Raw genomic sequence first — 26268 nt, forward strand, 5'->3', positions numbered from 1 at the left:
GTGATCCAGATGTGGTGAGGAGGCACGGAGGGTTTAGCCTCTTCATCTGCTCACATTCCTGAAGTGGTCTTAAAGGTCACCACAGGGAAACAAAACAATTTAAAAAGCACTGAACCAAAATGCATTCAAGTATAACATAAGCAGCAAATTTTAACTAGTAAAGCAGAAGTTCCAGTAAGGTATTTTACAATAAATGCACAACATGGAAATAATAGCATACATATAGATTATCTATTTAGAGAGGACCTAAGCTATTCAATTACTACTTATCACATGCAAGTTCAAATGCTCCACTAATTATACACATAAAACCCTTTACAAACCAGCCAAATGGATTTCAATATACCTGAGTGAAAGAAGAGAATGTAGCCATGAAAATAGTGATGACAAAGAGGTCTTAAACATGGAAAAATATGCCCTAGCTGGTTTGGCTCAGTGGATAGAGCGTCACCTATGGACTGAAGGGTCCCGGGTTCGATACCGGTCAAGGGCACATGCCTGGGTTGCAGGCTTGATCCCCAGTAGGGGGCATGCAGGAGGCAGCCGATCAATGATTCTCTCTCATCAGTGATGTTTCTATCTCTCTCTCCATCTCCCTTCCTCTCTGAAATCAATAAAAACATATTTTAAAAAAAGGAAGAATATAATAAAATGTTAAGGAAAAAAGCAAGAATTACATTGCTGATATAAAAATGCCCAGACAACCTCTGAGCAGAGATCTGCTAAAATACCAACATGGTTATTGCTAGGTGAGAGATTAGGGGGGCGAGGGGGGTCTTGCTTTTTTTAATCTTATTTTGTTTTTAAAAGGAGGAGGAGGAAAAAAGGGAGGAAAAAGAGGAGGAGAAGGGGAAGGGAGGAAGTAAGGACAGAAGTAGCTTAGACAACCTTTGGGCTTAAAAGTCAATTAAAAGGTTGTACTTAATATACTGGCCAACAGTAAAAACATCCTTTCCCTTAAGTTAAAGAAAAAAAATCAAGCCTTTTAATGAATACAAAGTTTTGATCATACTGCCCCAGCCAATACTCATTCAGTCTGATACATGCAGAACTGGGTTATTAACCTTTTAGGGATCTGAAATTTTTCATCCCAAACTAGTTTAGCAGCTTGCAGTTTGATGCTCCATGCACATCAGTACCATAGAAGGCCGAAAGAGGGGGTGTTGGGCCATGAGCAGGGACAGGAGCAGCTAGCTGGGCAGGAGCACGTCCCCAGTGCCACGCACTCACCATGTCCAGGTCCTGGGAAACCCGCCGTTTGCGCAGCTCCTCCATCTTCTCGCACACATCGGAGAAGTAGGTATTGTAGTAATCTGCATACTGTTGTGCCAGGTCATCGATGTTGCCTAGGGAGCCATCCTGAGGGTGAGGAGGGCGGGAGGGAGAAACAGGAAAAGAACAAGACAGTCAGTCCACCTGCAAACGCCCCACGCCATGCCGTCTCCCTCTCCACAGGGTTTTCAGTGATAGCTGTCATTTATTAGGTGGGGAACATGTGCCAGGTGACAATTCCAAATGTCAGCACAGCCCCTGGACACAGGACCTAGTTCCTCGCTGTATAGATAGACAAACCGTAACTCCAAGAAGTTGAGCAACGGCCCCAGTTGGCAGGGCTAATGAGCAAAGAAGCCAGGCCCCCATCCTGGGACTGTGGGGTACCCAAGCCACAGCTAACCCACACCTCTGCCTGCTTAGCACGGCTAAGGCACCTCCAGGGAAGTCCCTTCAGCAGAGGCACGTGTCAGTACGAGGCTCCCTAAAGCCCCGTGGGCCCTGGCTGCATCAGAACCTCCTGGGAAGCTTTTGTGAAATCCTGATGCCAGGACACCACTCCCAGAAGTTCTGATTGGCATCCGAGATTTCAGCAACCTATGGGGAACGCTGCATCTGGGACACACCTGAACCATCCCCTCCCAGGAGACCCTCAGGAAAGTGGAGTCATTCCAAGTACAGATGCAAAAGTACACATTACAAAGTCACCTAAACAAATAAGGAATCACATCTGTCTCTTTCCTGAGGAAAGTGCCCAGAAGGTGTGCTGGAGCCCACACTCCTGAGTTCACACCCAGCTCGCTGGCACGGGTGGTTCCGTGACCTCAGGCACGTTCCTAACCTCTGGCAACAGTGGGAGAGTAACAGTCCCTCCCTCACAGGGAGGAGTAATGAAGGATCATAAACCACTTAGAACTTAGCCCATCCAAGTCCACCTGGTACACAGTAAGTGTTCAAAAGCTGCGTAGTTCATAACATTCACTACAAGGTCCTGTTTCCGACTATAGTCTTCCTTTAAGGGAGCTGATTCCTAAATACATGTCTGAACACAGACACCTAAGATGACAAACATGCTGCAGCCACTTGTAAGTTATGCCCTTTCTTCTAGTCTTTCCTTCCTTCCTCCCTTCATTCAGAGAAAGGTCTCCCCTACCCCTTTTCACCTCCCAGCACACCTTCCTTTGGTTTGAGTAAATGACCCCACCAAGACAACCCAGAAAAATGATTTTACCAAGACAGCCCCCAAAAATGCAAGTTTTAGACAACCTGAAAGGTGCACACACTTTGCATTTCACAGACCCCGGGCCAGCCTCCTGGCGTAATTCACAGCAGCACCACCCCCACAGGGAAACGTGTCTCATACTGAAAAGCACACTTAGGCACAGCTCAGGTCTGGGGACTAAGAGTTCTCCAGAGCCTTGTGCTGCAGACCTCGGGGCCCCCGTCAGGAGCCTGCCTCAGAGCAACAATCATCACTACCCCCACTTCTGCATTCCCTGGTTTTACAGAACTAAACGGGGAAACAGAAATTGAAAGCAATGAATTTCTAGAAAATATTCTTCCCTTCCCACATTTGCGGTAATTGCCCAGGATAGAGCTAGGGGCCAGGGGGGCTCGTCCAAGACCAGTGAGATATTTGAACTCGTCTGGGCAAAAGTCACTCCCTCACTGTCTGAGAGGACAGGCTGGATGGACAGTGTAGAGAGGTAGGAACCGACCCGGCTCTTCAAATGTTCACTGTCGAGTAAATTAGGAAATAACATCAGTCAGGGCGGACTCTGTGCTGAGCCTCTGAGGAAATCCACAGAGGCGGCCAGCCTACCCTACGGGCCTTTGCTTTTCTGTCTTCAGACAAGGAAAATGCCAGGAAACAGTCACTCTTAGGAAAGAGGGAAGCACCTCAGAATATCTTAAGGTGAGGTTCCTGAAATAATTTGCTAAATCAAATCACGATGCAAAGGTCTGCCCTGACCCGCCTCAACTCAACAGCACATGCCACACGGGCCACCGCACGAATATCTACAACCTCCCACCTGGTTCTCCTGTCTCCTAATCTGCCATTGACCCGCTCAAGCGACCTTGCCATATACTAGTAAACAGATCTGATTGGGTCTCTCGCCCCTGGGAATTAGCCATACCACCCCCATGTCCCATCCTACAAAATAAGCCCCAAGTTGACCGGCCCGGCTTCAGGGCCCTTCACCTCCCTCCCCAGTTCCAACCCATTGAGGAAGGAGCTGAGGTGTGCAGACTGGGCGGACCAGCGGAGCCAGACAGCAATCAACAAGCAGCCCCCACGGTGGCGGCTTTCCCGCCAGTGGGCCCTCTCCCACCCCGTGCACCTGGGCTAACACCAGGAGAAAGGACTGGAAGAATCTTCAGCAAAGAGGGAGGGCATGTGAGCTGCTCCCATGGGAACATCTGTCCTGACCACCAGCTACTGACAGCCAGGACTGTGAGAGCAAAGTGCCCGCCGAGGCAAGGGCCCGTCCACAGCTGCCTCCGCCAGCGGGGAAGCACCTGGACAGCTCCGAGGACAGAGGAAGCTGGGCCACGTAGCATCAGCATCTGCCTCCATTAACCTGGGATGTTGCTCACACGTCAAGGAAACAAAGCCCTCACCGTCCCCTCCAGTTCTCTCCGAGAACCCCCCGTTTTCTTAGCTCACTCGGCCCAGCAGAGACCGAGAGAGACCAAGGAGCTCCCTTTGGAGTGAGTTAGAAGGTGGAGGGCACAGGACGTTCAAACACTTTATCTAAAACCCAGTTTTATGAGTTTTCACCCTGATCCTGCTACTCCCCACAACAACTAGGGCCTCTGGGAGACCCTGGGCTCTCTAGAGTGGTCTTGGTCTCCCCAGAATACGATGCTGTCCTCACCCAGAAACCTTCTTTCATCCATCCAGGAAATGAAACATACCTGCCACCTTCGACCAAGTACAACATCCACATCTAATACCTGAGTGCCTGAGTGAGCCTGTTAGTCGTGTTATACATTCTTAATGGAAATTAACACCTATCTATCATCTATCTATCATCTACCTACCTACCTACCTAGCTATCTACCTATCTATCTATCTCTCATTTACAGAGGCACTAGGAGTTGTAGTGTCCCAGCCAAAGCACTCTCATCTGGAACTCTGCCTTCTCACAGAAATAACCAGCCTTTATATGAGCTGTACAAGTTACCACAACCCACTGTTTTCATGGACTAAATCAAGGCCACTCAAAAAAAAATTCAATTATTAATGTAGCTTTGTTCCACTTACTTTTCCCCTTTTTCTCTCCTCTCTCAAATATCCTAGCAACACCTTCAAAACCAACCGTTCACTGCAGTTCCAAAGTTTCGAAGCTGTTGATCAAACGTTTTTCCTACTAGTAAAAACATTTAATTCCCCAGCCCTCACTCCCAATCACTCGGAACTTCCTAGCAATGTGGGAGCCTCAAAATATATCTGTAGGTCATGAAGGAGAAAACAGCTGTTCAACTAACTCAGGCCAAAGACAGCAAACATCTTAGGCTGCGGTATTCACTCCATACTTGTTGCTCAGCAAATGATCATTCAGAACAGGGTGGCTCAGCTGCCTCTGTGTTTTCCCAAATTGCTTTCCAGATGTGCACTAAGTCCCCATAATTAGCACTTTCATCAGTCTTGATGATTTAAATGCCAAAAAAGGCAAAAAAGTTGGTCCTGTCTGCCATCCCCAGAAAGGAGCCTTCCCATCCATCTCGTTCGGGACTATCTGAAAACCTTTGCATCGTTTCTATCCAACGTGTTCTTACTTGAAATAGTACAGACCTGTCAGTAAAAATATTTATCTCACGAAAAATGTTTGCAACATTAGTTGTAGGGAATTTAAATAATGCAGCTGTATTTCGATAGCTCCACGCCTAGTACGCATCTTTCCTTTTGATTATGAAGTCCATGTCTGACTCAACACCCTACAATGCCAATGTCCGGAGGCATTGATGTTACAAAATAAACTAACTATAGTAACTTTAAATCATCTCTAGTTTATTATAATAGATACAATTATTAAACCATTGAAACCAACTCTCGTTTAACTTTTTTTTTAATGTTTTCTGCTCCAGAGTTTAATACTTGCCTAATCTGTTTCACTTCTTCTTTGATTCTCACGCATTAGAGGCTGAAGCAATGTTTATTCAAATTTGGGGACAGGGGAAATTTTTATTTCCTCAAAATAATTCTTAAAAGTAAATTGTGAAATTTTGTGTCACGTTATTGTTTTACAAGCATTTTCCCACCCCTGTCAGAGAGAGAGAGAGAGAGAGAGAGAGAGAGAGAGATGCAAGTTCAAGTTCTCTTCCCTTTTCTTGTTACAGACCATGTCACAGCATCTTTCCATGTGGATATCCAGGTCACTGGCACAGACTTGAATTAAATCTATGGTCCCACTACCAGTGTCAGCTCAATGGAAGACAATACTTGTGTATTCTTCCTGAAAAGCCATAGCACACGTTTCTACCAAACATCCATCTCTTACACACCAGCACAAAAACAGAGATAAGGGGCTATGTACCAAACAGCTCAGACTGGGGGTAGGGGATGAGGTGGGGGGGGGGGGGGGCTGCTTTTTCAATTAAGGAGAAAAGAAACAAAGTACTGCTCTCTCAACAACTGATTTTTACCTCCCAGGGAACTTCTGTCTCTGGAAAAAGTGAAAACTAAAAGCACTATGAGATTGTTATTTTTGTTTCTTCTTTCTCCAGATGTCATTTTTGGTTTAGAGTATCTTCACAGGCTTGGGGGGGGGGGTGTTACTCTGAAGACCCCAGGAAACACATGTAATCTGTAAGGCTGTATGCAGATTACATGCAAATGAAATGCAAATAAATGTGTGGACTTGCTATTTTAAATACTATGTATAAAAACACAGCCTCAAGGGAAAACTCAATGTGTTGCTCTGAATGCCCGAAGTTGAGACTCCTGGCTTACTTATTTATTGTGTCTCTACCTTTTCTGTCCATAATAATAAGTACATATAGGATATATTTGATATAATATAACTTATACGTGATATTTACACTGTTGTTTTGGAGAGGGATAGACAAGTAAATAGCTAAATCCTCTACAAGCTAAATCCATGAAGCCTAACCAATGACTTCACAATGTGTTTTATTCTTAATTAGCTTATTTAAAGATTTTTGAGGTGATAAACACTTTCAGCAACCTTTCAAATGAAATTGCTACTGCCGTAAAAAAAGTCTTTAATTCTGGTTCCTTCTTCAGCCTTTTTAAATTTGTGAGATGTCACTGTTTTGTACCAGCTCTGTCATTTCATCCTGCCACATCGTTCTGGAGAAATTCATTGAATATATAATAATTGACCTCAAATATTTTTCTCTGAAGAATCACTCTCAGCATTTCTGCACATGGTTTGAGCTGGAATACAGTTTGTCTCCAGAAAGTTTTTTGTACATAACAACCAAACCATATTCTAAAGGGACATATTAGGTCATGCTGGTGGGTAGGAAGGGCCCTGGGGGCACACCCACGGGGCAGGTGGCTAGAGGGTGGCTGATTTCACATCTTCCATTCCCTTCTCTCCAGAAACACCCAGAACTTGCCAAAGCCTATGTCTAATTATCACTTGGGCAAATATGATCTTGATGCCATGACACCCACTACTGTGCATCAGTGGTCTCCAGTTAACAGAAATCCACTTCTGATGAAGGAAGGGCCTCACAGCAGGCAATACTAACACTCTCTCCTTCCCAACACTCTCAGCAGCTGCTTCTCAGACAGTGGTCTTCAAAGGTCTCCAAAAAAATAACAGAAAAAACTGGGGTAGGACCCTGGCCATTTGGGTTCAATGGTTAGAGTGCCAGCCAGTGGACCATCAATGGTTAGAGTGCCAGCCAGCGGACCAAAGGGTGGCAGGTTCAACCCCCAGCCCTGGAAGGGCGTGTGCAGGAGGAAATCAGTTGATGTATCTCTCTCACACTGATCTCTCTCTCTCTCTCTCTCTCTCTCTCTCTCTCTCTCTCTTTCCCCCTCTTCTCTCCTCTTCCACTCTCTCTAAAGATCAATGGAAAAAATATCCATCAGTGAGGATTTTTTTTTTAAAAAAAAGGACTGGGGTAGGGAATCACTTAATACAGTATAATTACTTATAAATATATTATATCTACTTACAACCATAAGCACTTATTAACATAAACTATGTCCATTTACAACTAGTACAACTATTTACAATAAAAATACACACAAACATGGGCATTTTAAATGAGACCAAAAAAAAGTATACATAAAAAGTTCTAAGTTCCTTCCTATTCCCAAATAGACAAGCAACTGCAGTGGTACTCACCCTGCAGGTCATAACTCATTAGGATTATTTGGGTCAAGGTCAGATCAGAGACGCACAACTGCTGTGGGTAATTGGCAGTTGGTGAAACAGTCTGCACAGGCTGCTGCCTCTGCATGTACTACTGAGCCTAAAGCCACCATAGGTTGGCCAGGCCGGCAGTTAGGAAGGAAGCTGGTCGTGAAAAAGCAAGAACAAAACTGAGCCCATGAGAACCCGGGGACCATGAGGACAACTGGAACCCACGTCTATTTCTCATCATCTCCTACCTGGCAGTTGGGAGTGACCTACAACAGAAGCTTGAGCTCTTCATGCTGGACCCGCACACACACTGGGCTCAGGACTCCCCAGAAGATGAAGGCGAGCTGGCAGGACCTGGACCTGCTGCAGGTCTGGGTGCTGCCTCATGCTAACAAGGTAAGCTCGCAGGTCAGTGACACCCTGCAGGGCTGCCGCGATGCCCAGCACCCTCCAACAACCGTCAGAGTCTAAAATATATGGCCGCGGCAGCTTCATTTCTGGCTTCTAGGTTGACACCAGACTAAGCCACCAGAATCCTAAGATACATTTAGGCATGAGAACAGAATTTGTGTAAATAACATTGCAGAGCATAGGACAGTACCAACAGAACAGAAAATGTTGGTGGCTTATGGCCCAAGAAGAAAGGGTACAGATGCTCCTCTACTTATAATGCGGTTCCGTCCCAATACATCCATCATAAGTTGAAAATATCATCAAGTCAAAAATGCACTGAATATATCTAACTGCCAACATCATAGCTTAGCCTGGCCTACCTTAAACATGCTCCAAACACTGACATTAGCCCACAATTGGGAAATTATCTTGAGTTTCATATTAGGATAACTGCCTGCTTCTTCTCACCAGAAGCAAGAGACACATATGGTTGTTTCACAGACACGATGGGATGCAAAAACACAAAACACAAAAATGTCCAAAATGCTAGCAACACAGTGCACTGTCAAGTATCGGTTGTTCACACTCCTGACAGCACAGCTGATGGGGAGCTATGGCTCCCAGCCACTGCCCAGCATCATGAGAGTATCAATCCACACATCGATAGCCAGGAAAAGATCGAAATTCAAAATGCCACATTCAAATTCCCTGATAGAATCAGAAAGTCGGAAAGTCTTAAGTCGAACCATTATACATCAGGGACTGTCTGCACTGTTTCCTACAGTGTTCGTTCCAGTTATGCCTGTGTAGACCATCCACCTGATGAAAAATATACCTTCCAGGAAACCTGTGACAAAAGTTTGAAAGTCACTGATGGATCTGCCCCCCAAGGCTCTACTCTGGAGTCTATTATAGATTCCCTGCCCATGGGTCTCCTTGGAATTCTCACAACCCCTATCCACAGTCAAGCCTAAACGCAGATGCCCCCAAGGTTCTCCTGCATTTTTCTCTTCCTGTGCTTCCTGTTCTCTTAGGGAAATGTCATCAGCAGTTCGATGGGTTTAAAGTCACAGCAGAAGCGTTTTGTCCTTCCCTTCTTCCTCCGTCAGGCCCAATGCAGCCTGCCTGACCCTAGGTTAGGAAGAGCTTGAGATTTTTTTATCAAAAATGTTATTATCAAAATCTTGTACATGAACTTGTAATCCTTAATTCTCTCCAGGGAAAGAACTTGAAAAAGCTTGGTCTAAATATGAACAAACTCAGTTTTCTGGCCATGGAGAGGAGTCGCTGCAATAAATGGAATGAAATTACCTCCGCGTGGGGAGAGCGCATGCTGGTATCTCTCATATCACGTTGGTTGTCAGGAGTGATGAAGCAAGTGATCAAGGCAATAAAATTACACCCTTCAATCATCAACACCTAATGGAATATTACATTAATTCAATGTAATTCAAAACTGAACACCTATGACATTCCAAATACTGTGGTAGGTGCTAAGTAAACAATATAAAATCAAGAAACATGAATGCTTACTGTTACTGGACAGAAAAGCCAAGTATGGCCTGTAGTTTATTTTAATGCAGTCATAGGGTTAAGTCATGGAAACTTGTTGAAAGGATTTACTAAACTGCGTACTTAACATAAGGTCTTTTTGAATTAAAGGCTCTGAAAGATCCAGTTTGCTGGGCTATCAATGTCTCAAACAGGACATTTCACAGGAACTCTCAGAACCTCGAAAATACACGGGGAAGACTGGAACAGTGGCAATTTGTTCTAAAAAGTTCAAGTCAGATTCACACTCAAAACGGACATGTGGATTTAGCAGATGGCAATTTCAGGCTGAACTCACTTCTCATTTCTAAACTGCCCAGGGCTTAACAGATCTGGAAGGAACAGCAGAGCGAGCTAGTTGGGTGGGAATGAAGTCACAATTTCAGATCAGATTCAGAGATTTGATGAGTATGAATCACACTTTGCACTTTCTCTGGCTGCCTTTGACACATAATCATGAGTGTATGGACATTCTCGAGCATTTGACCAATAAAGATCTGATTGGGGGAGGGGGGAGTGATCTATAGTATTCTTAGACATTTGGAAATGAATATATTAATCTCAGAACAATCCTGAAATTCCTGGTTATGGTGTTAAAACTTATACAATATGAGTTTGCTGTGTTTTATGGAAATTCTATTCTACCACAGCTTGAGCAGAGGGTCAGGAAGTGGAATCAGCACTGGAATGACCAGCTGATTTCCTCGGATCATCCTGAGGGCAGTGGGGCTGTTAAATGAGACGTGGAAGTCCTGATGTCCTGATCAAAACTGGCAACAGGCATCATGCTTATAACCATTCACTGTCACAGAACTAGTGTTGATTAAACTCTTTCTTGGTGATGTTGCCAAAAGGTCACATTTTTTAAGAACTGGCAGGTAATACCTACTCAGTGTTATCAATAAAAATTCACATGACTTACAAACCTGAGCATACTAATCACATGGCCCCGTACTGAAAAAGTCGGATGCCCCAAACTTACGCTCTGCATCTCCTTAGCGGCATACAAATGCCTATGCCTACTCTTCCTAGACAGTCAGTCTGAACTCTCCATCCCCACCAGTTTCAATCATATCCGACTCTCAGGAGTAATTCCCTTATCCCCAAAGTAAGAGGTCACTAAGTCTAATATAACATTATAATGTGTCATAAACAAATCTGTGTTATTATAACATTTCTTCTCCACTATCTCTTTTTTCCCCCTCAATGTCTGAAAAAGTCTGTCCATCCTAACCCTAGCAGTGTTTCAAGCCACTGACAAAGCTTCCCAGCTATTCACCCTCCACCCTCTCTCCAATCCCATCTCATTTACAACCCACTCTATATCCCATGCCCACTGTAACTTTCAAAATATATATCGTGAAAACTGTAAATGTCTCCCAGTGAAGATTTGACAAAGTCAGTCTGTTGCCTGCAATACAAGAGCCCTTTTATCTGAACTGTTTGCCTTTTCTAGATTCTACCATGGCTCCACCTCCCCGTCCATGCACTAGTTTTGGAGAAATCAAACTACAACATGAAGCACTACAGCCACTCCCCCGTCGTTTCTTCTGCCTCCAACCCCTTTCTTTTACCCTACTGACCCGCAGACAGCAGCCCACCCTTCACAATGGACTTTGTATGACACCTAATCTTCCCAGGACATCAGAGTAAATCACACAGTGGAATGACCTAATGTCTTCCTTGCTTCAAGGTCATGGGGGGAGGGAAGAGGAGTGGGTACAGGCATAGGTGAAATAAAACTGACCATTATTGATAACTGTAGTGCTGGGATATAGGGGATCTTTAAAATATTCTCTCTACTTTTGTAGTATTTGAAATTTTCTATGTTAAGACATTTTTAAAGAGTGACTTTTATTATTTACATAGTTGTTGTCCCCAGGAAACTTTAAAGTCCTTGAAAGTTGTGAAACTGGACAAACCATTGGGTCTGGGCTGCCTGTCACTACTTGAGCCAATTAAGCAGAGACAGGGATGAATCATATGAGCATTTATTCCAATAATGCTGGCAGAATGGGAGAGCAGCAGGTCATCCACAAAAATCTGCTCTGCAACCCCCCTCCCCCCATAAGCCGCCTGCTTATATTGGGTAGGATAAAGATTACACAGAGAAGTAGGAATTACAGGCATGGGAAGTAGGCAATGCGGGCTGGGGTGGGACTCCACTCTTTGGGCAACAAGGTTGTTAATCTTTCCACGATAATAGGCAGTTCTTGAATGAGAATGGACTGTATTCCAAGATTGACTCCCAGGTCCCTGGGGTGTACAACTCCCAGCCAGGTTAGAATGTCCTTTCTTTAATCAGAACAAGGCAATCACGGTTAATAAAGCATGATTAATATTTCTTATAACTGTACTTAGTCCCCAATATTCTATTTTTGCCCTAGGGATTGGAGCTGGGTCTTACTCGTTTTTGCATGTTCAGCAGCTAACACCATGAAATGCCTGACACTTAGCAATTACCTGAGAAATATCTATCAGTGCATAAATGAAGGAATGATGAAATGAATGAAGGAATAAATGGAAGTCAGTAGAGCTGATCTCTCCCCTTCCTGAGGGTGCCATAGCGTTAATAACTATGCAATGACATACACCCACTAGTCCAGCATTCTCACATATAAGTGTTACAGACTGAAGTTACAGGCTGGCACCTCAGTTCTTCTCGACCACACAGAAAAGACTTTAAGGTCAATGAAAATGAAAGTAAAGCAAAGTGGGATTTATTAAGAAACATTCCTGTTACATCTGTCAGGGCAGGTCCCACCCCAGCCGCTCATGTCTAACTGCCTACCTATCATAAAGGCGAGCTTTCATAGTTTCAGCCTGTCTCCACCAACCTTACAACAGTAATTCAGACCAGTGAGTGAGACACCCAAACACAAAAATACATCATTAGAAATGACAAATGAAGTCCCAGGTGAGAGGGTGGGGAATAGGTTCTAGGCAGAAGGGCCAACAAACGTAGTTCCTCTGAGTCAGGAGACAGCCTAACCTGTTTCAAGAGGAACAGCTACCAGAAGTGGCTAAAAGATCAATGCAGGGGTGTGGCAGGCAGAACAGGGGGCAGGAGAAGAGAAGGGAACCAGTTTGAGGTCTCTTCACATATAGAACTGTTCAGGGCAGAAATAGAATATTGGGGACTAGCTATAATTATAAGAAATATTAATCCCTGATTACTTAGCTCTGATTAAAGAAAGCTGGAACCTGGGAGTTAAGAACTGCCTATTATCATGGAAAGATTAACAACTTTATTGTCCAAACAACAGAGGCTCCCATCCCCACCTGCCTATAATCTGTATACCCATTTTTATTCCTTTTTCCTATTTCCCCATGCCTGTAATACCATTTTGCATGCCCATTCTTATTCCTTTTGCCTCCTTCCCCCATATAACCTTTGTCCTTCTACCCAATATAAGCAGCTGGCATATGGTGGGGTGCAGAGCAGATATTTGTGGATGACCTGCTGCTCTCCCATGCTGCTATATTATTGGAATAAATGCTCATATATGATCAAGCCTGTTTCTGCTTAATTGACCCAAGTAGTGACAGGCAGCCCAGATCCATCGGTTGTCCAGTTTCAGAACATATTGATTTTTGTTTCCACTTACTACTGATAATTCTTAACATGTTGAGGGTCAAAAATCTTGTTGGAATCCAATATAAGTTTCTTGTACCAAAAAAACTAAAGGGATAGTTCAATGGGCTTAAGGTCACTAAAGTCTCACATTCTTCTCACATCCTGACAGGAAAAGCCATTGAGCGTTTTGAAACAAAGGCAGACTCAAATGAAAAGGCACTGAATACATCAGGAACTTACCTGGTTGAATCCTTTGCCTTCAGCTGCCATCAGGGAGACCAGCAGAAAACCACACCTGGATGCCACTGGTTTGGGTGTTGTCAGAGAGCAAACACTAGAGCAATGCCATGGCCACAGTGACATGCATATTCCCTTTCCGGAATGAGCAACAATGAGCTGCGGGGAAACCTGTTTGTCCCTATTGACTGGACACCATTTAGTGTATTTCATTCATGTGACACCAACTGGGTGATTTCTTCCCAGGATCAGGCAGAAACCAGTTCACTCACTGCCCTGGAAAAACTCCAAGTGATTCAAAAACATCTCTTTGTTACACACCTAACCCTTCTCAAGCATATTTCATGACTTAGGTTCTGGCATTTGCTCTTGTGACCTACTCCTGGGCCCAAGTCACTCACACAATAGCAAGTGGTGCACTAAGGCCTGCCTGTAGGGACTCTGGAGACCACTACATGTGGGATGAACCGGGACAACCTGTTGGCTTCATCCTGTATCACATTCCAACCTCTACTGGCAGATTTAAGAAAATCCAATCTAGAGAATATCAGCACCACCACATTACTCTTCTTGTTCCAGGCACATAAACGTTGAGTATGATCTGTTTCCATATCTACGTATCTGTCCACCTATGGATGTAACCATATAAAATATTACATATGATATGATGGCCATACTTTTATTGCAATTTCTTTGGGAAGAAAAGTTCTTTCCTAACTACATCATTCCCCCTCAAGATGATCTCAACTTTCATCATAAAAGACTTACATGTTTGCCAAGAATATAATGTGAAAGTGCTCTGAAAGAGGACCCTAAGCACATGCTTCTGTTCTTACTCAGAGATTAAAAACATATTGGAAGTGGAGAGTGAAGATTAGCTGCTGTGTATCACATTCTATACGGGGTCACAGTGCAACCTGACAGTCATCTTATGTCTAAGAGAACAACAACAAAAATCTAAAACGAACGCACATAAATCTATTGAGCCAATTATCACAAGAATAAAAATATTCATTTTTCGCCCTAGCTGGTTTGGCTTAGTGGGTAGAGTACCGGGTTCGATTCTGGTCAAGGGCCCGTGCAGGAGGCAACCAATCGATGTGCTTTTTGTACATCGATGTTTCTGTCTTTCCCTCTCTCTTCCACGCTCCCTAAATATCAATGGGAAAATATCCTTGGGTGAGGATTACTTTCTCTCTCTCTTTCTCTCTCTCTCTCTCTCTCTCTCTCTCTCTATATATATATATATATATATATCTATATATATATATATAGATATATATATATATATATAGAGAGAGAGAGAGAGAATACTTCATTGACACTTCATTGACACTATATAGTACTTCATTGACACTTCCAAAAATACTGAATATTGAAAACTTCCTAAGCAAATACTCTCAAAGTTTTATTATTATTATTATTATTATTATTATTTGCATAACTAATTCACTTCATTGTACTGATGGGGTAGTCATAATAATCTGGCCAGTCATAATAATCTGGCCACTCAGTGTGTGTGTGTGTGTGTGTGTGTGTGTGTGTATACATTTTTCCAATTTGCTCAGGAACTGAGAATTCACTGACATCACCACTGGAGTTCTCACATCTAATGTTTCAATATCTAATGTCTACCTTTTTAAAAGAGCAATTCACTTTATCGAAGAGTTAACACTTTTATCTACTCATCAGCCAAACCTTGTTTCTTTGAACAGTTTTACAGGTCAGTGTTTGCTTGCACATAGTTCCCTTCTTCCTATCCATGCTCTTGGATTCCCAATGAAAAAATCTCATTAAAGGAAATGAACTAGTTAAAACATGTCCATCACCCACCTGTGCTTTTTTATGTTTCTCAATTGCTCTATAAAAAAAGGGCAATTTTACTTTTTTTTCCTGTGATGTGAACAGGACAAATTTTTATTTTAATTGTTTGCCACAATGTGGGAGGAGAGCCTACAAAGAAAATTAAATGTACTATCAAGCCTCTTAAAGGGTCACCTAGGTTTTGGGGTTTATTTTCAATGCTGATTCCGTCAGGATGAGCCGTGTTTTTCCATTCACAAAGCATAGCAATTCAACAGCTCTATGTTATCCGAGGAAACCAAATACTCAGCTGCCTCCTGTGCAGCCTCTGAACACAGCAGCCCTGTTAGAACCTAAGTCAAATCCAGTTCCTCTGCTCAAAAGCCTCCCTTCCTCAGGCTCCGCACACTCAGTGAAGGCCACAGTCTCCGTGTGGCCTGGAAGGCCCATCACATCTGTGCACACACTGGCTACCTTGTTCCTCCTCCCACACTCCAAACCCACCAGGCTCGCCTGGCCTTTGAACTTGCTCCTCTCCTGCCTGTACTGCTCTTTCCCCTGTCATGAGCCCTTCTCCTGCAGAGGTTACTGAAACACCTCTTCTCCAGGGACGTCCTACCTGAAAGTGCACCCTCCCTCTCCTGCACACACCATCTCCAACCCGGTTCTTGGCCTTATCTTTCTCCTCACCACTCTTCACTATTTAAACTGGTTTGCACATTACTCGTGTCTTTTTCGTTTCCCTCCTCCAACTAAAATAAAAGGTCCATAAGGACAGAGATTTTTCTAAGTTTTGTTCACTTTTGAGTGCTTAGGACAGTGCCTAGAACAGCGGTTCTCAACCTGTGGGTCGCGACCCCTTTGGCGGTCGAACAACCCTTTCACAGGGGTCGCCTAAGACCATCCTGCATATCAGATATTTACATTACGATTCATAACAGTAGCAACATTACAGTTATGAAGTAGCAACGAAAATAATTTTATGGTTGGGTCACAACATGAGGAACTGTATTTAAAGGGCCAGAAGGTTGAGAACCACTGACCTAGAAGATTCAATATAAATTTATGAATGAATGAATGCATGCATGCATGCATGAATGAATGCAAGAAAAGCATCAATCAGCAAGCACTGTGCCAGGCACCATGCTCAGGCTGTTTGGGAGATGCGTATAAATGATTTCTATATTGCTTATGTTTTAATTTCTTTTTCTTGAACTAACAGATCTACTCCTCAGTCCTCTGACTTAAAAGTAATTGGCAAGTTTTAACTTCTAAAAGACCCATGACCTCATCATACCTTGAAAAGCCAGTATTAACCATGCTGGTGCCTTTTGTATGTGCATCATCCTCTTCTCTGTATGATTTCAAAAGAAACAAATGGAATATATAGTTCAAGGTGTTAATTACATAAGCTTATTAAAAATAAACTCCTAAGAGGTGTCGGTCCTAACACTTAGCACTTTTATGTTTACATAGTTTATTAGTTTTATAAATGTGAGAAAGTCAAACGCAGTAAAGCATAATATTGCAAAACAGCCACTAGCAAAAGAAAATTATTTCACTACATAGACAAGCCTTTGTAAAGAACTGGCTCCAGCCTACAAGCCTAAAAGTGAAAGAGCATGGCAGTGGAAACAGGTTTTTGGGACAGTGTTTCTGAATTCATGGTGGGGTGATGCTGGACTTCCTTATGTAATTTACATGTACACAATTTGCAATTTAAACATTTTCACATAATCCAAAAAGAAGTATTTGCACTATTCCAGTTTGTATGAATCAGTACAGACTATTTCAAAACAGTCTGCCTAGCTACATCATAAATGATGGAGTTTGATAACTGCAAATATTTTTTTTGTATTACATTTAGAGAGAAAGTGCTGTGAACAGCTACTCGTAGGGAAAATTGGTTTGTTAATGAATATCCCAGAATAAGAGCAGGCCTCCAAAAGCAAACCAGGCCATAAATACAGGAAATAAAGATTCTCAAAAGGCCATTCGAGTTAACAGTTCTCCAAGTGCAGGTACTCTACCACCTTCCTAGGTCCCAAAAGGCAGGTGTGTAGGGAAGTATGGGGAGTAGAAGGCTCCGCTCCCTCTCACCTGTACTTACATAGCCAGCACCATAAACCCATAGGGCAGTGGTTCTCAACCTTCTGGCCCTTTAAATACAGTTCCTCATGTTGTGACCCAACCATAAAATGATTTTCGTTGCTACTTCATAACTGTAATGTTGCTACTGTTATGAATCGTAATGTAAATATCTGATATGCAGGATGGTCTTAGGCGACCCCTGTGAAAGGGTCGTTCGACTGCCAAAGGGGTCGCAACCCTTTGAGAACCGCTGCCATAGGGCATCCTGGCTCTGTGCCTAGACTGACACCAAGTCCTGTCCCCACCTCAGAAGCATGGCCACAGAAGGCTTACAGGACTTACAGACAAAAATATAGAAAGGCCCATTTAATTTTTCCCATACATATAATTAAGAAAATGTCTAAGAAGTTAGGCAAGTAATTCCAACCTCACTTCATTTCTTCCTCAACATTATTCCAGTGACATTAGGCTCATCTCTCCCATCCCCATCTGTGGCGACAAAATCACTAAAAGGTATTTTTAAAAAATGGAGGAAGGAAGAGAATTAGCCAGTCCTGAAAAATATAGTTCCATGAGGTAGATATTCTGACAGCAACATTCAAGGAGATAACCAAGGCAAAGATACTGAGCATGAAGCGCTTGGCAATATGCTTCTTTTTTAAAAAAATATATTTTATTGATTTTTTACAGAGAGAAAGGGAGAGGGATAGAGAGTCAGAAACATCGATGAGAGAGAAACATCGACCAGCTGCCTTCTGCACACTCCCTACTGGGGATGTGCCCGCAACCAAGGTACATGCCCTTGACTGGAATCCAACCTGGGATCCTTGAGTCCGCAGGCCAACGCTCTATCCACTGAGCCAAACCGGTTAGGGCAGCAATATACTTCTTGATGACAGTTAATCACCTACTTGTTTCTTAGAATTGCACTGGATTTGGTCCATTTTCCACAATTTGTTAATAAAGGATGTCCGGATACACTTAAAAGACCACAGAATACTTTGTTCAGAAGGGGACATTTGAGAAATCACTTGATCTATCCTTACAAGCCCTTCCTCATTCCCACCTTCCAACTACAAAAGAGAAAAGTGTTATTTGTTATTGGAAAATTATTTTATATATTTTTGTGAAGGTTTTTTTTTTGTTGTTGTTGTTGTTGTTTTGTTTGTTTGTCTGGGTTTACTTCTCTTTTTTTGTCAAGAAGAACCAGTGAGGTGCAATGTTTAAGGTCCCAGGCTCTGACCTCAAGAAAGCAAGTTATTCAATTTCTTTGTGCCTCAGAGAGAGAGGTGTCTGTCCACAGGACTAAGTTGCCAAATAAATGAGATAATCCGTGTATAGCACTCAAAACAGCATGTGGCACCCAGAACTCAATCAACAGTTACCCTCATCGGTAACAACCACCACTGCTGCTTGCAATGTTACTGAATATCATGACCAAGCTAGATCGCCTAGCTTCAAAAATCTTACTGCCTCATAATGAAATGATCTTTGTCCAGGTAGAAATAGTTTCAAAGAGTGAAGCAGAATGCCTACAGATAAAAAACAAGATGTAGAAGCCACGATAAATCCAGCTTCCAAAATGGCCCTTTCATCCTTTGTAGCAGGGAGGTGTATCTAAGGGCAGGTCCCTCCTACACTCTGTCTGCCCCTAATGATGACACAATCGCTCTACCTCCCATGAGTTTATTCCTAGTGGGCTCACATGTGCACCTCCAGGTATTCTTCCCAACAGGTACTAGCCCTGCCAGGCCAGCGCCTGCGTCTTCTTACAATGCCATGCATCTGTAACTCTCTGCAGAGCCACCACAAGACAGACACAGGTTGGCAATTAATAAAAACTCAACGACTGAAGGAATCCGTACCCCCCAGGGGAAGAGACAACATGCAGCTTCTTACATCATATGGCTGCCTTTCAAAGGATTAGCTTTTGTTCCATTTAAGTTTATAAAATATGCTAAAACTAGAAACTGGTGTGTGTGTGTGTGTGTGTGTGTGTGTTGGAGAGGTTGGAAGGACAAGTGTTAAGGGAGAAATTAACATGTATTGAGCATCTGAATACCTGTATTATATGTCAAGTATTCTCATATGTTGTTTCACTTAAAACATACGGAACTTAAAGTAAGTTTCACCAACTAACTGTACAATTCCCAAGAGGGCACAGACATTCAGGGAAGTGACAGACATGTCTCCTGTCACACGGCGAATCCAAAGCAGACCCAGGCATCAAATCCATGCCTGTCTACTCCAAAACCAAACTTTATCGCCTCCGAAATATAGGCTTACATCAGTTGGCTATATAACAAACGTTCGCTGATATTACTGCTCATTTAAATTATACAGCCATCTGCTGAGGCTTTCCACAGAAAGTAGCTTCCCACCCTCCCCCGCCATTATACTTTTAAATAAAAGTGTATGTTAGGTAAGAGTACTACTAAGCTGCATAGGTATACAGTTAAATAATTCACTCAACCGCGTGAGAGGAAACATATGTTTGGGTGCTTGGCCAAGCCAAACAAATTAGCACATCATCTGATTGATCCATCATCTCTTCCTGAAGCTGGGCTCAGAGCTGACCCAGCAGCCCTCGGGTGACTGGCCGTGGCCTTGTGGGACAAGCTGGGGCTTGGAGATGCTGACACAGAGGGGCTCTGGGGGGCTCTGGGGGGCGCCCCTTCCTGAGCTCTTTGCCCAGTACTGCGTGAGACAGCATGAAATGGGAAAGGTCGAGTGCAAGGGGGCAGAAACCCATCTATCCCCACACCACCCCCCAATCCGGGGCAGGAGAACAGGCCTTGAAACTTGCAAACTAGGAAGGGTGGGCCCGGAATCACAACTAGGCTGGATCTCAATGCAGCTCCCAAAGGGCAGAGGAGGCTGTGTGTCATCACATCCTGCTTCGCCCTGGCCCACCCTCACGGACAGCTTCCCCAGGAAATCCTGCCGGCTACAGAGAAAGGGGTGGCCTGGCCGAGGATATAAACAGAAACAGCATAGCTTGTCCTATGTCCCTGCACACCTGAGCGGGGAGTCTGCTGAACAATTTCTTGGCAGCAGCAGAACTGAAAAGCTGGGCTGGGCGATGGCGCGGATGACTGGCATCTATGAGTCAAGAATGTGCATGACTGGACTCAACTGCGGATCGCTGTAGGACTGAAGTGTGCTCGCCTAAGCGTTTAGCTTAAGGAAGAATGATGACAATAAATAACAGAAAGACACACAGAACTCTTCAGGCGTGTTCCCTAGACAAGATCAAAGTGCTTTACAGCCCAGAACTAGTCTACTCAGGGCGAACCCACCTGGCTACAGAAGAAATTCCACAGTCAGAACCACAGTCCCTGGGGTCTCCTCTGGATTTATCAGGGTGCCTGGCATGTGGCAGACACTCAATAAATGTTTACTGAAGGAAGAGTTTTTCTTTCTGAAGTTAAAAATCTCCCTCCCCTGAGCGACACACCCACACAGGAGTGTACACGCACACCTAGAGCACTGCTCTGAAAATGGGAGCAGAAAAACAAAGGGAAATAAAAGAGAATGAGTAGAAAGGATGTTGCCCTTCTCCACACCCACCCCCTTTGCTCACATCAACCCCATCCATCATATCTCATGTTTGTGGGTGTCCTTAATACTCTCCTCTGGCCAGAGAGTCCCATGGCCCCTGAGGGCCCTGCCCCTTCTCAAAGGGCTTCTCAATCCTGCCTTTCTTTAACTCAACATGTCAAACACAGGAGCTTGATATACACTTCCTCCTAGGAATCTTAACAAATGCAGGCTCCTGGGAGTCTGCTGGAACTCTTGGTCATTATACTCACATAGAAAACTGTCTCCCCTTCTCCACCCTGCCCATTTTCCTGTCCACCCACCTCACCAGGCAGTCGCACATAAGGAAGGGTGTCGCCAGGTCCTGATGCGACCATGCTGGACTGCACCCAGTACCTGGCCAGCGCAGACATCGCCACATCTCCAAGGTAGCAACGGCTCATCGCACTCATACAACAGAGGAATATGAGTAACATAAGAAAGATTTATGTGCACAATGGAGTGCAGTGGAACCCAGTATGAGCTGTGATGCCTGAATTCTTGGGTTATGTCTCACTCATAGCACTGTGTGGCCCCAGACAAACACTTAGCCTCAGTCATTTAGTCTGTAAAATGGCGTGATAATGACAGGTCCTAATCACATCTCACAGGTCTGCGTGAAGATGAAAAGAAATAACCCAGGGATCGTTTTAGCACGGTGCCTGTCACACAATAAGCACTCAATAAGTCCTAGCCAGGATTCATAAGTACCAAAATTCAAGAATTGTCTAAACAAAGCCCTAGGATGCCTCTATTCTATAAAGTATTTTATTTTTAGGAACTCAAAAGCATTTGAGATTTTGAGGCATTTAATTAAGTCTGACACAATGAACCCCCCAGTGAGCTTTTTAAACACAAAGTTTCATTTAAACATTTTGAATCACACTTTGAAGTACCAGAAACTGCATGGGTGTCATTGTTTATAACACTAGAGCCATCAGCCCAGGAAAAAGGCCCTTCCCTCTGTCTTCAGCAGTCCTGTGGACTGTGGGGTCTGCGGCCTTCATCCCTGCAGTGGAGGGATCTGATGTGAGGGCCTGGTTTCCCCGGCCCTGTCTGCCCACGTGCATCAGGAAGCACTGGGACTCCGGTCCAGTGCCTGCATCTCACAGAGGTGACTGTACAGCTTTCAGTCACTGCCTTTCCTGAGAGGAGCAATGGGTTAACATGAAAATACATCTCATTTTATAAGACAGCACTTGGTCGTGCCACACCAAGGGGTAGAGGAAAACTGAAGGTCTTTCCTAATTTATCAAATGCCCTGGGAATTTCCAGAAAACTGAGCAGACTGACTTGGGCTGCAAGTTAAACAGTTAGCTGAAGAGGGTACCACGTGAAGGCCGCTCACCGTTTTTACTTTCCCTGATCAGACCCCACCATCTTTCACCAGACAGCTCAGGCTCACTGAGATGCAAGAACAAAGCCATTCAAAGGCCTTTCTCCCTCCCTCCCTCTCTCATACCATCCTGCCACGAATCAGTGACCAAGTCCCATGGTTTCTCTCCTACACTCTCTCAAATCCATTCCCTCCATTACCTTGGTGCCCTCCTGTCATCGTACCAGGAAACCTGCATCACTGTACCTGAGGTGGCTCTGAGCCCACCGCCCCTGCTCTACAGGCCACGCTGCCTCTTGCTTAAAATAAAGAGCTAACGGCCTCTAGCACCTTCCAGGAGAAGCAAGCACTGGAGAGGCCTCGCCGCAAGTGGGCGGGGACATGGGTAGCACGATTAAAACTGCCCGACTCTGTGCCCTGTGGACCAGTTATATTTCCCAAGTGGACTTTCTTACAGGAAAGAGGATGTCATGGGAGGCCAGTCTGCTTGGCAGTTTTAAATTCTCGCTATAAATTAGTTTAACGGCATTGGGATTATCTTTGATTTTCCACCCCCAAAACAGCCCAAAACAGTCTGCCTCGGTGATCAGACCTAGTGTCAGCCTCAGTTCCTTTCTGCCCTGCGAATGTCCAGCCCATACTCACAGGCTCTTCCTCCAAACCCTACTCCCCATCTGTCCACTTCTCTCCAACTCCAGAACTACAACCTGGTCCAACCCACTATCACCTCCCTGTAATTCACATTCCAGAGCACTGCCAGTGATCCTTGAAAAACATGTTCCCCGAAATGCTCAATGACTGCCAATCAGGCCTAAAATAAAAAACTGACTGCGGCTGACTGTCAGCTAGCCTGACCATTTCTGTGACACTCACAAAGCAATGGCCTTGTTTCTGTCCCTCGAATTACCCAGTTCACTCCCTTTGAGGCTCCCTGATGTCCTCTCTGCTTCCAAAGTGCTCTCCACCATGATATGCATTTGCTTGGCTCATTTTCACCTCCTTCCTTGACCAAACCATTTAAATCTAGCCCCTCAGGGAAATGAATCAAACTACTAACTCAGTCTTCAAGGAGTTGACAGTTTTGTACAGAATAGACTGCAGAAATATAAATTCCATAATATGTATTTCAATCCTACCTTGTTTCACAGTGAATTTGAGGTGCCAAATCAAAGTAATAAATGGTGAATAGTTTTTAAAGAGGCACAAGTGGAAAAGGGCCACCCTTTATCCATCTTCCATGACCTAGTTCAAAAGAATGCAATTCCAGCACGGTCATCTCCCCAAAGAATTCACAGTCTGTACGCCATAGGATATATTCTCTCAGAGAATTCACAATAAAAGAGGGGGGGGGGCACAGATGGTGATAAGGCAGTATAAGAAAGCCTATACACCCAGAATTAGGATTAAGAGTTACCCACTAATTCTCAAATCCATCAGAACCATTATATAGATGATGAGAAGGCGGAATGGCTACTGGGAGATTATCCTAAGTGGAAGTTATTTTGTTTCATTTTCAGAAATGACAAAGTTCTGGTCCAATCCTAAATGCTAGTCGAGCTCATACACGGGTCCAGACATTTCCAGTCAGACACTTAGAAACCTGCCATCACCTCACCAAGTCCAGACAAACCTTCCAGGTAATTCAAGTTCTTCTTGGTCAACCTGATGCTTCATTATTTCCAAGTATCCAACACCTTCTTGTGCTTATACCTTATAACTAACTTTCTTGGCACAGAATTTCCCCTCCTCAGACATTGTCTCTATCTTCCTAGCCCCATCTCTCTTTCTACTGATGCTCCCTTGAACTCAGCGGTTCTCAACCTGTGGGTCGAGACCCCTTTGGCGGTCGAATGACCCTTTCACAGGGGTCGCCTAAGACCATCCTGCATATCAGATATTTACATGACGATTCATAACAGTAGCAACATTACAGTTATGAAGTAGCAACGAAAATAATTTTATGGTTGGGTCACAACATGAGGAACTGTATTTAAAGGGCCAAAAGATTGAGAACCACTGTGATAGAGCATGAGGAGAAAGGTAACACTGTGGTTCTCCTCGGCCCACCCCCTTGTTCCTTGTTAGGAATTAGATGCTGTATCTTTGCTTCCCTAGGGGCCTTCTACCTTTTGCTGTCCCTTGTTGATGTGAATCAGTTAAAGCAGTGATTCTCAACCTTTTGGCCCTTTAAATACAGTTCCTCATGTTGTGACCCAACCATAAAATGATTTTCGTTGCTACTTCATAACTGTAATGTTGCTACTGTTATGAATCGTCATGTAAATATCTGATATGCAGAATGGTCTTAGGAGACCCCTGTGAAAGGGTTGTTCGACCGCCAAAGGGGTCGCGACCCACAGGTTGAGAACCGCTGCTCTATCAGAACCAACAGCATCTTTGGAGGGATTTCTGTGGCCCCAACAGGTCTCAGTAAAAAATAAAACAATAGTCAGAGTTCAATCCAACAACAAAAATAATGGTGAACAGGCTCCTACACTGTGAATGTCAAGTGAATGATATAAATAGTAATTGTTAAAGCATCTGCAGAGGAGAGAAACACTGATTTTGGAAGGTCAAGAGACCTATTTAAAAAAGAAGTCCAAGGCCCTAGCTGGCTTGGCTCAGTGGATAGAGCGTCAGCCTGCAGACTGAAGGGTCCCAGGTTCGATTCCGGCCAAGGGCACATGCCTGGGTTGTGGGCTCGATCCCCAGTAGGGGGCGTGCAAGAGGCAGTCTATCAATGATTCTCTCTCATCACTGATGTTTCTATCTCTCTCTTCTTCTCCCTTCCTCTCTGAAATCAATAAAGAAATATATTTAAAAAAAAAAAAAAAGAAGTCCAAGCCCAGCTGGTGTGGCTCAGTGGATTGAGCGTTGTCCTGTGAACCAGGGTCAGGGCACATGCCTGGGTTGCGGGCTCGATCCCCAGTAGGGGACGTGCAGGAGGCAGTGAATCAATGTTTCTATTTCTCTCTCCCTCATGCTTCCTCACTCTAAAAGAAAAAAAAAATCAATAAATATATATATATATTTTTAAAGTCCTAAATTGCAAACCACAAGACAGCCAGGAACGTGCCTGGGCAAAATGGGACATAGTAAAATACTTGGAGAAAATGATTTTGCTAATCTCAGAACATTCTTTATTTTGTAAAATTGATATCCTTGACTTCATGTTTCATTTTTATTATTTTGCAATGGTCCCTGCTGTCAGAACTCTTGGGAACGGTGTTCACTTTATCCTGTGTGCCCCTAGCTCCCATGTCAGCGAGCCTATGCTCTTAGACAGAGCCATCGCCAGAATTCCTTCTCACCTTGACCTTCCAGGGACAGTCATCTTCTGCCCCAACTATGGCAATTTCTGGTTTTCTGTTCTTCTTAAATATTAAATCATAAACTCTACATGCACTCAGGATAGCCAACTTCTGCATTTTCACCTCCCACTCTACACTAACTGGGTGTCTACACCCTTTTGCACCCACTGCTCAGCTGGATTCCAAGTTACTGATTCCTCTGTCCTTCTTTTAAGGGACTGTTCTCGGGCCAACATGCTCCCTTAAACTTTCGGTGGCCACTTGTATGTTTCCAAAGGAAGAGGTGGCAGCTGGGGGCCATTTCTCAAAGCTTTCAGAGCCCTTTTCCTTTGGGACAATGAGTCACCTCCTTTTCCATCTCAACTTAAAACTTTCCTTTCCCTCTGAAAATCAGAACTTTCTTAATATCTGCTGGGCTAAATCTCTAAAAGGAAGTGATGAAGGTTTTGGCTTGAATCATTGACCGGAGTAACCCTGAGCAATCAGTAGGAAGTGATTTCTGCCTATGGCATCTATACAACCTCAAAGATCAGGGGAGTCAGTGGTACCAGGAGGGATCTCAAGCAGAGGTTACCATTTTCATCCAGGAACCTCTATCACGCCTTCCCTAACATAGTCTTACTGGATTAGAAGGATGAGGCTGAGAATTCAGAAGGTAAAGCAGGACAGCCCTGTTTATGGTTATGACCAATAACAGCCCTGGGATTATGGTTATGACCAGTAACATTTGAGGAGGGAGGGGCAGGGTGGGTAAGAGTCATGTAGCCCCAT

The 26268-nt window shown here is 44.0% G+C and overlaps 1 protein-coding gene across 13 annotated transcripts in view; it reads right to left on the reverse strand.

The window, feature by feature from the left end:
- SASH1 (SAM and SH3 domain containing 1) overlaps positions 1-26268 on the reverse strand; it is a 290860-nt gene that overhangs the window by 120450 nt on the left and 144142 nt on the right. For 4 of the 13 annotated variants that reach the window (XM_023750149.1, XM_023750155.1, XM_006084378.3 and 1 more), the window contains one exon: positions 1231-1359. The exons of 1 other annotated variant lie outside the window; for it this stretch is intronic. In XM_023750149.1, coding sequence (XP_023605917.1) covers positions 1231-1359 — 129 coding nt within the window. 8 more of the 13 variants (XM_023750151.1, XM_023750158.1, XM_023750148.1 and 5 more) reach the window with 7 other exon arrangements.

The sequence above is a fragment of the Myotis lucifugus genome, unplaced genomic scaffold (assembly GCF_000147115.1).
Source record: "Myotis lucifugus unplaced genomic scaffold, Myoluc2.0 scaffold_11, whole genome shotgun sequence".
Lineage (NCBI taxonomy): Eukaryota > Metazoa > Chordata > Mammalia > Chiroptera > Vespertilionidae > Myotis > Myotis lucifugus.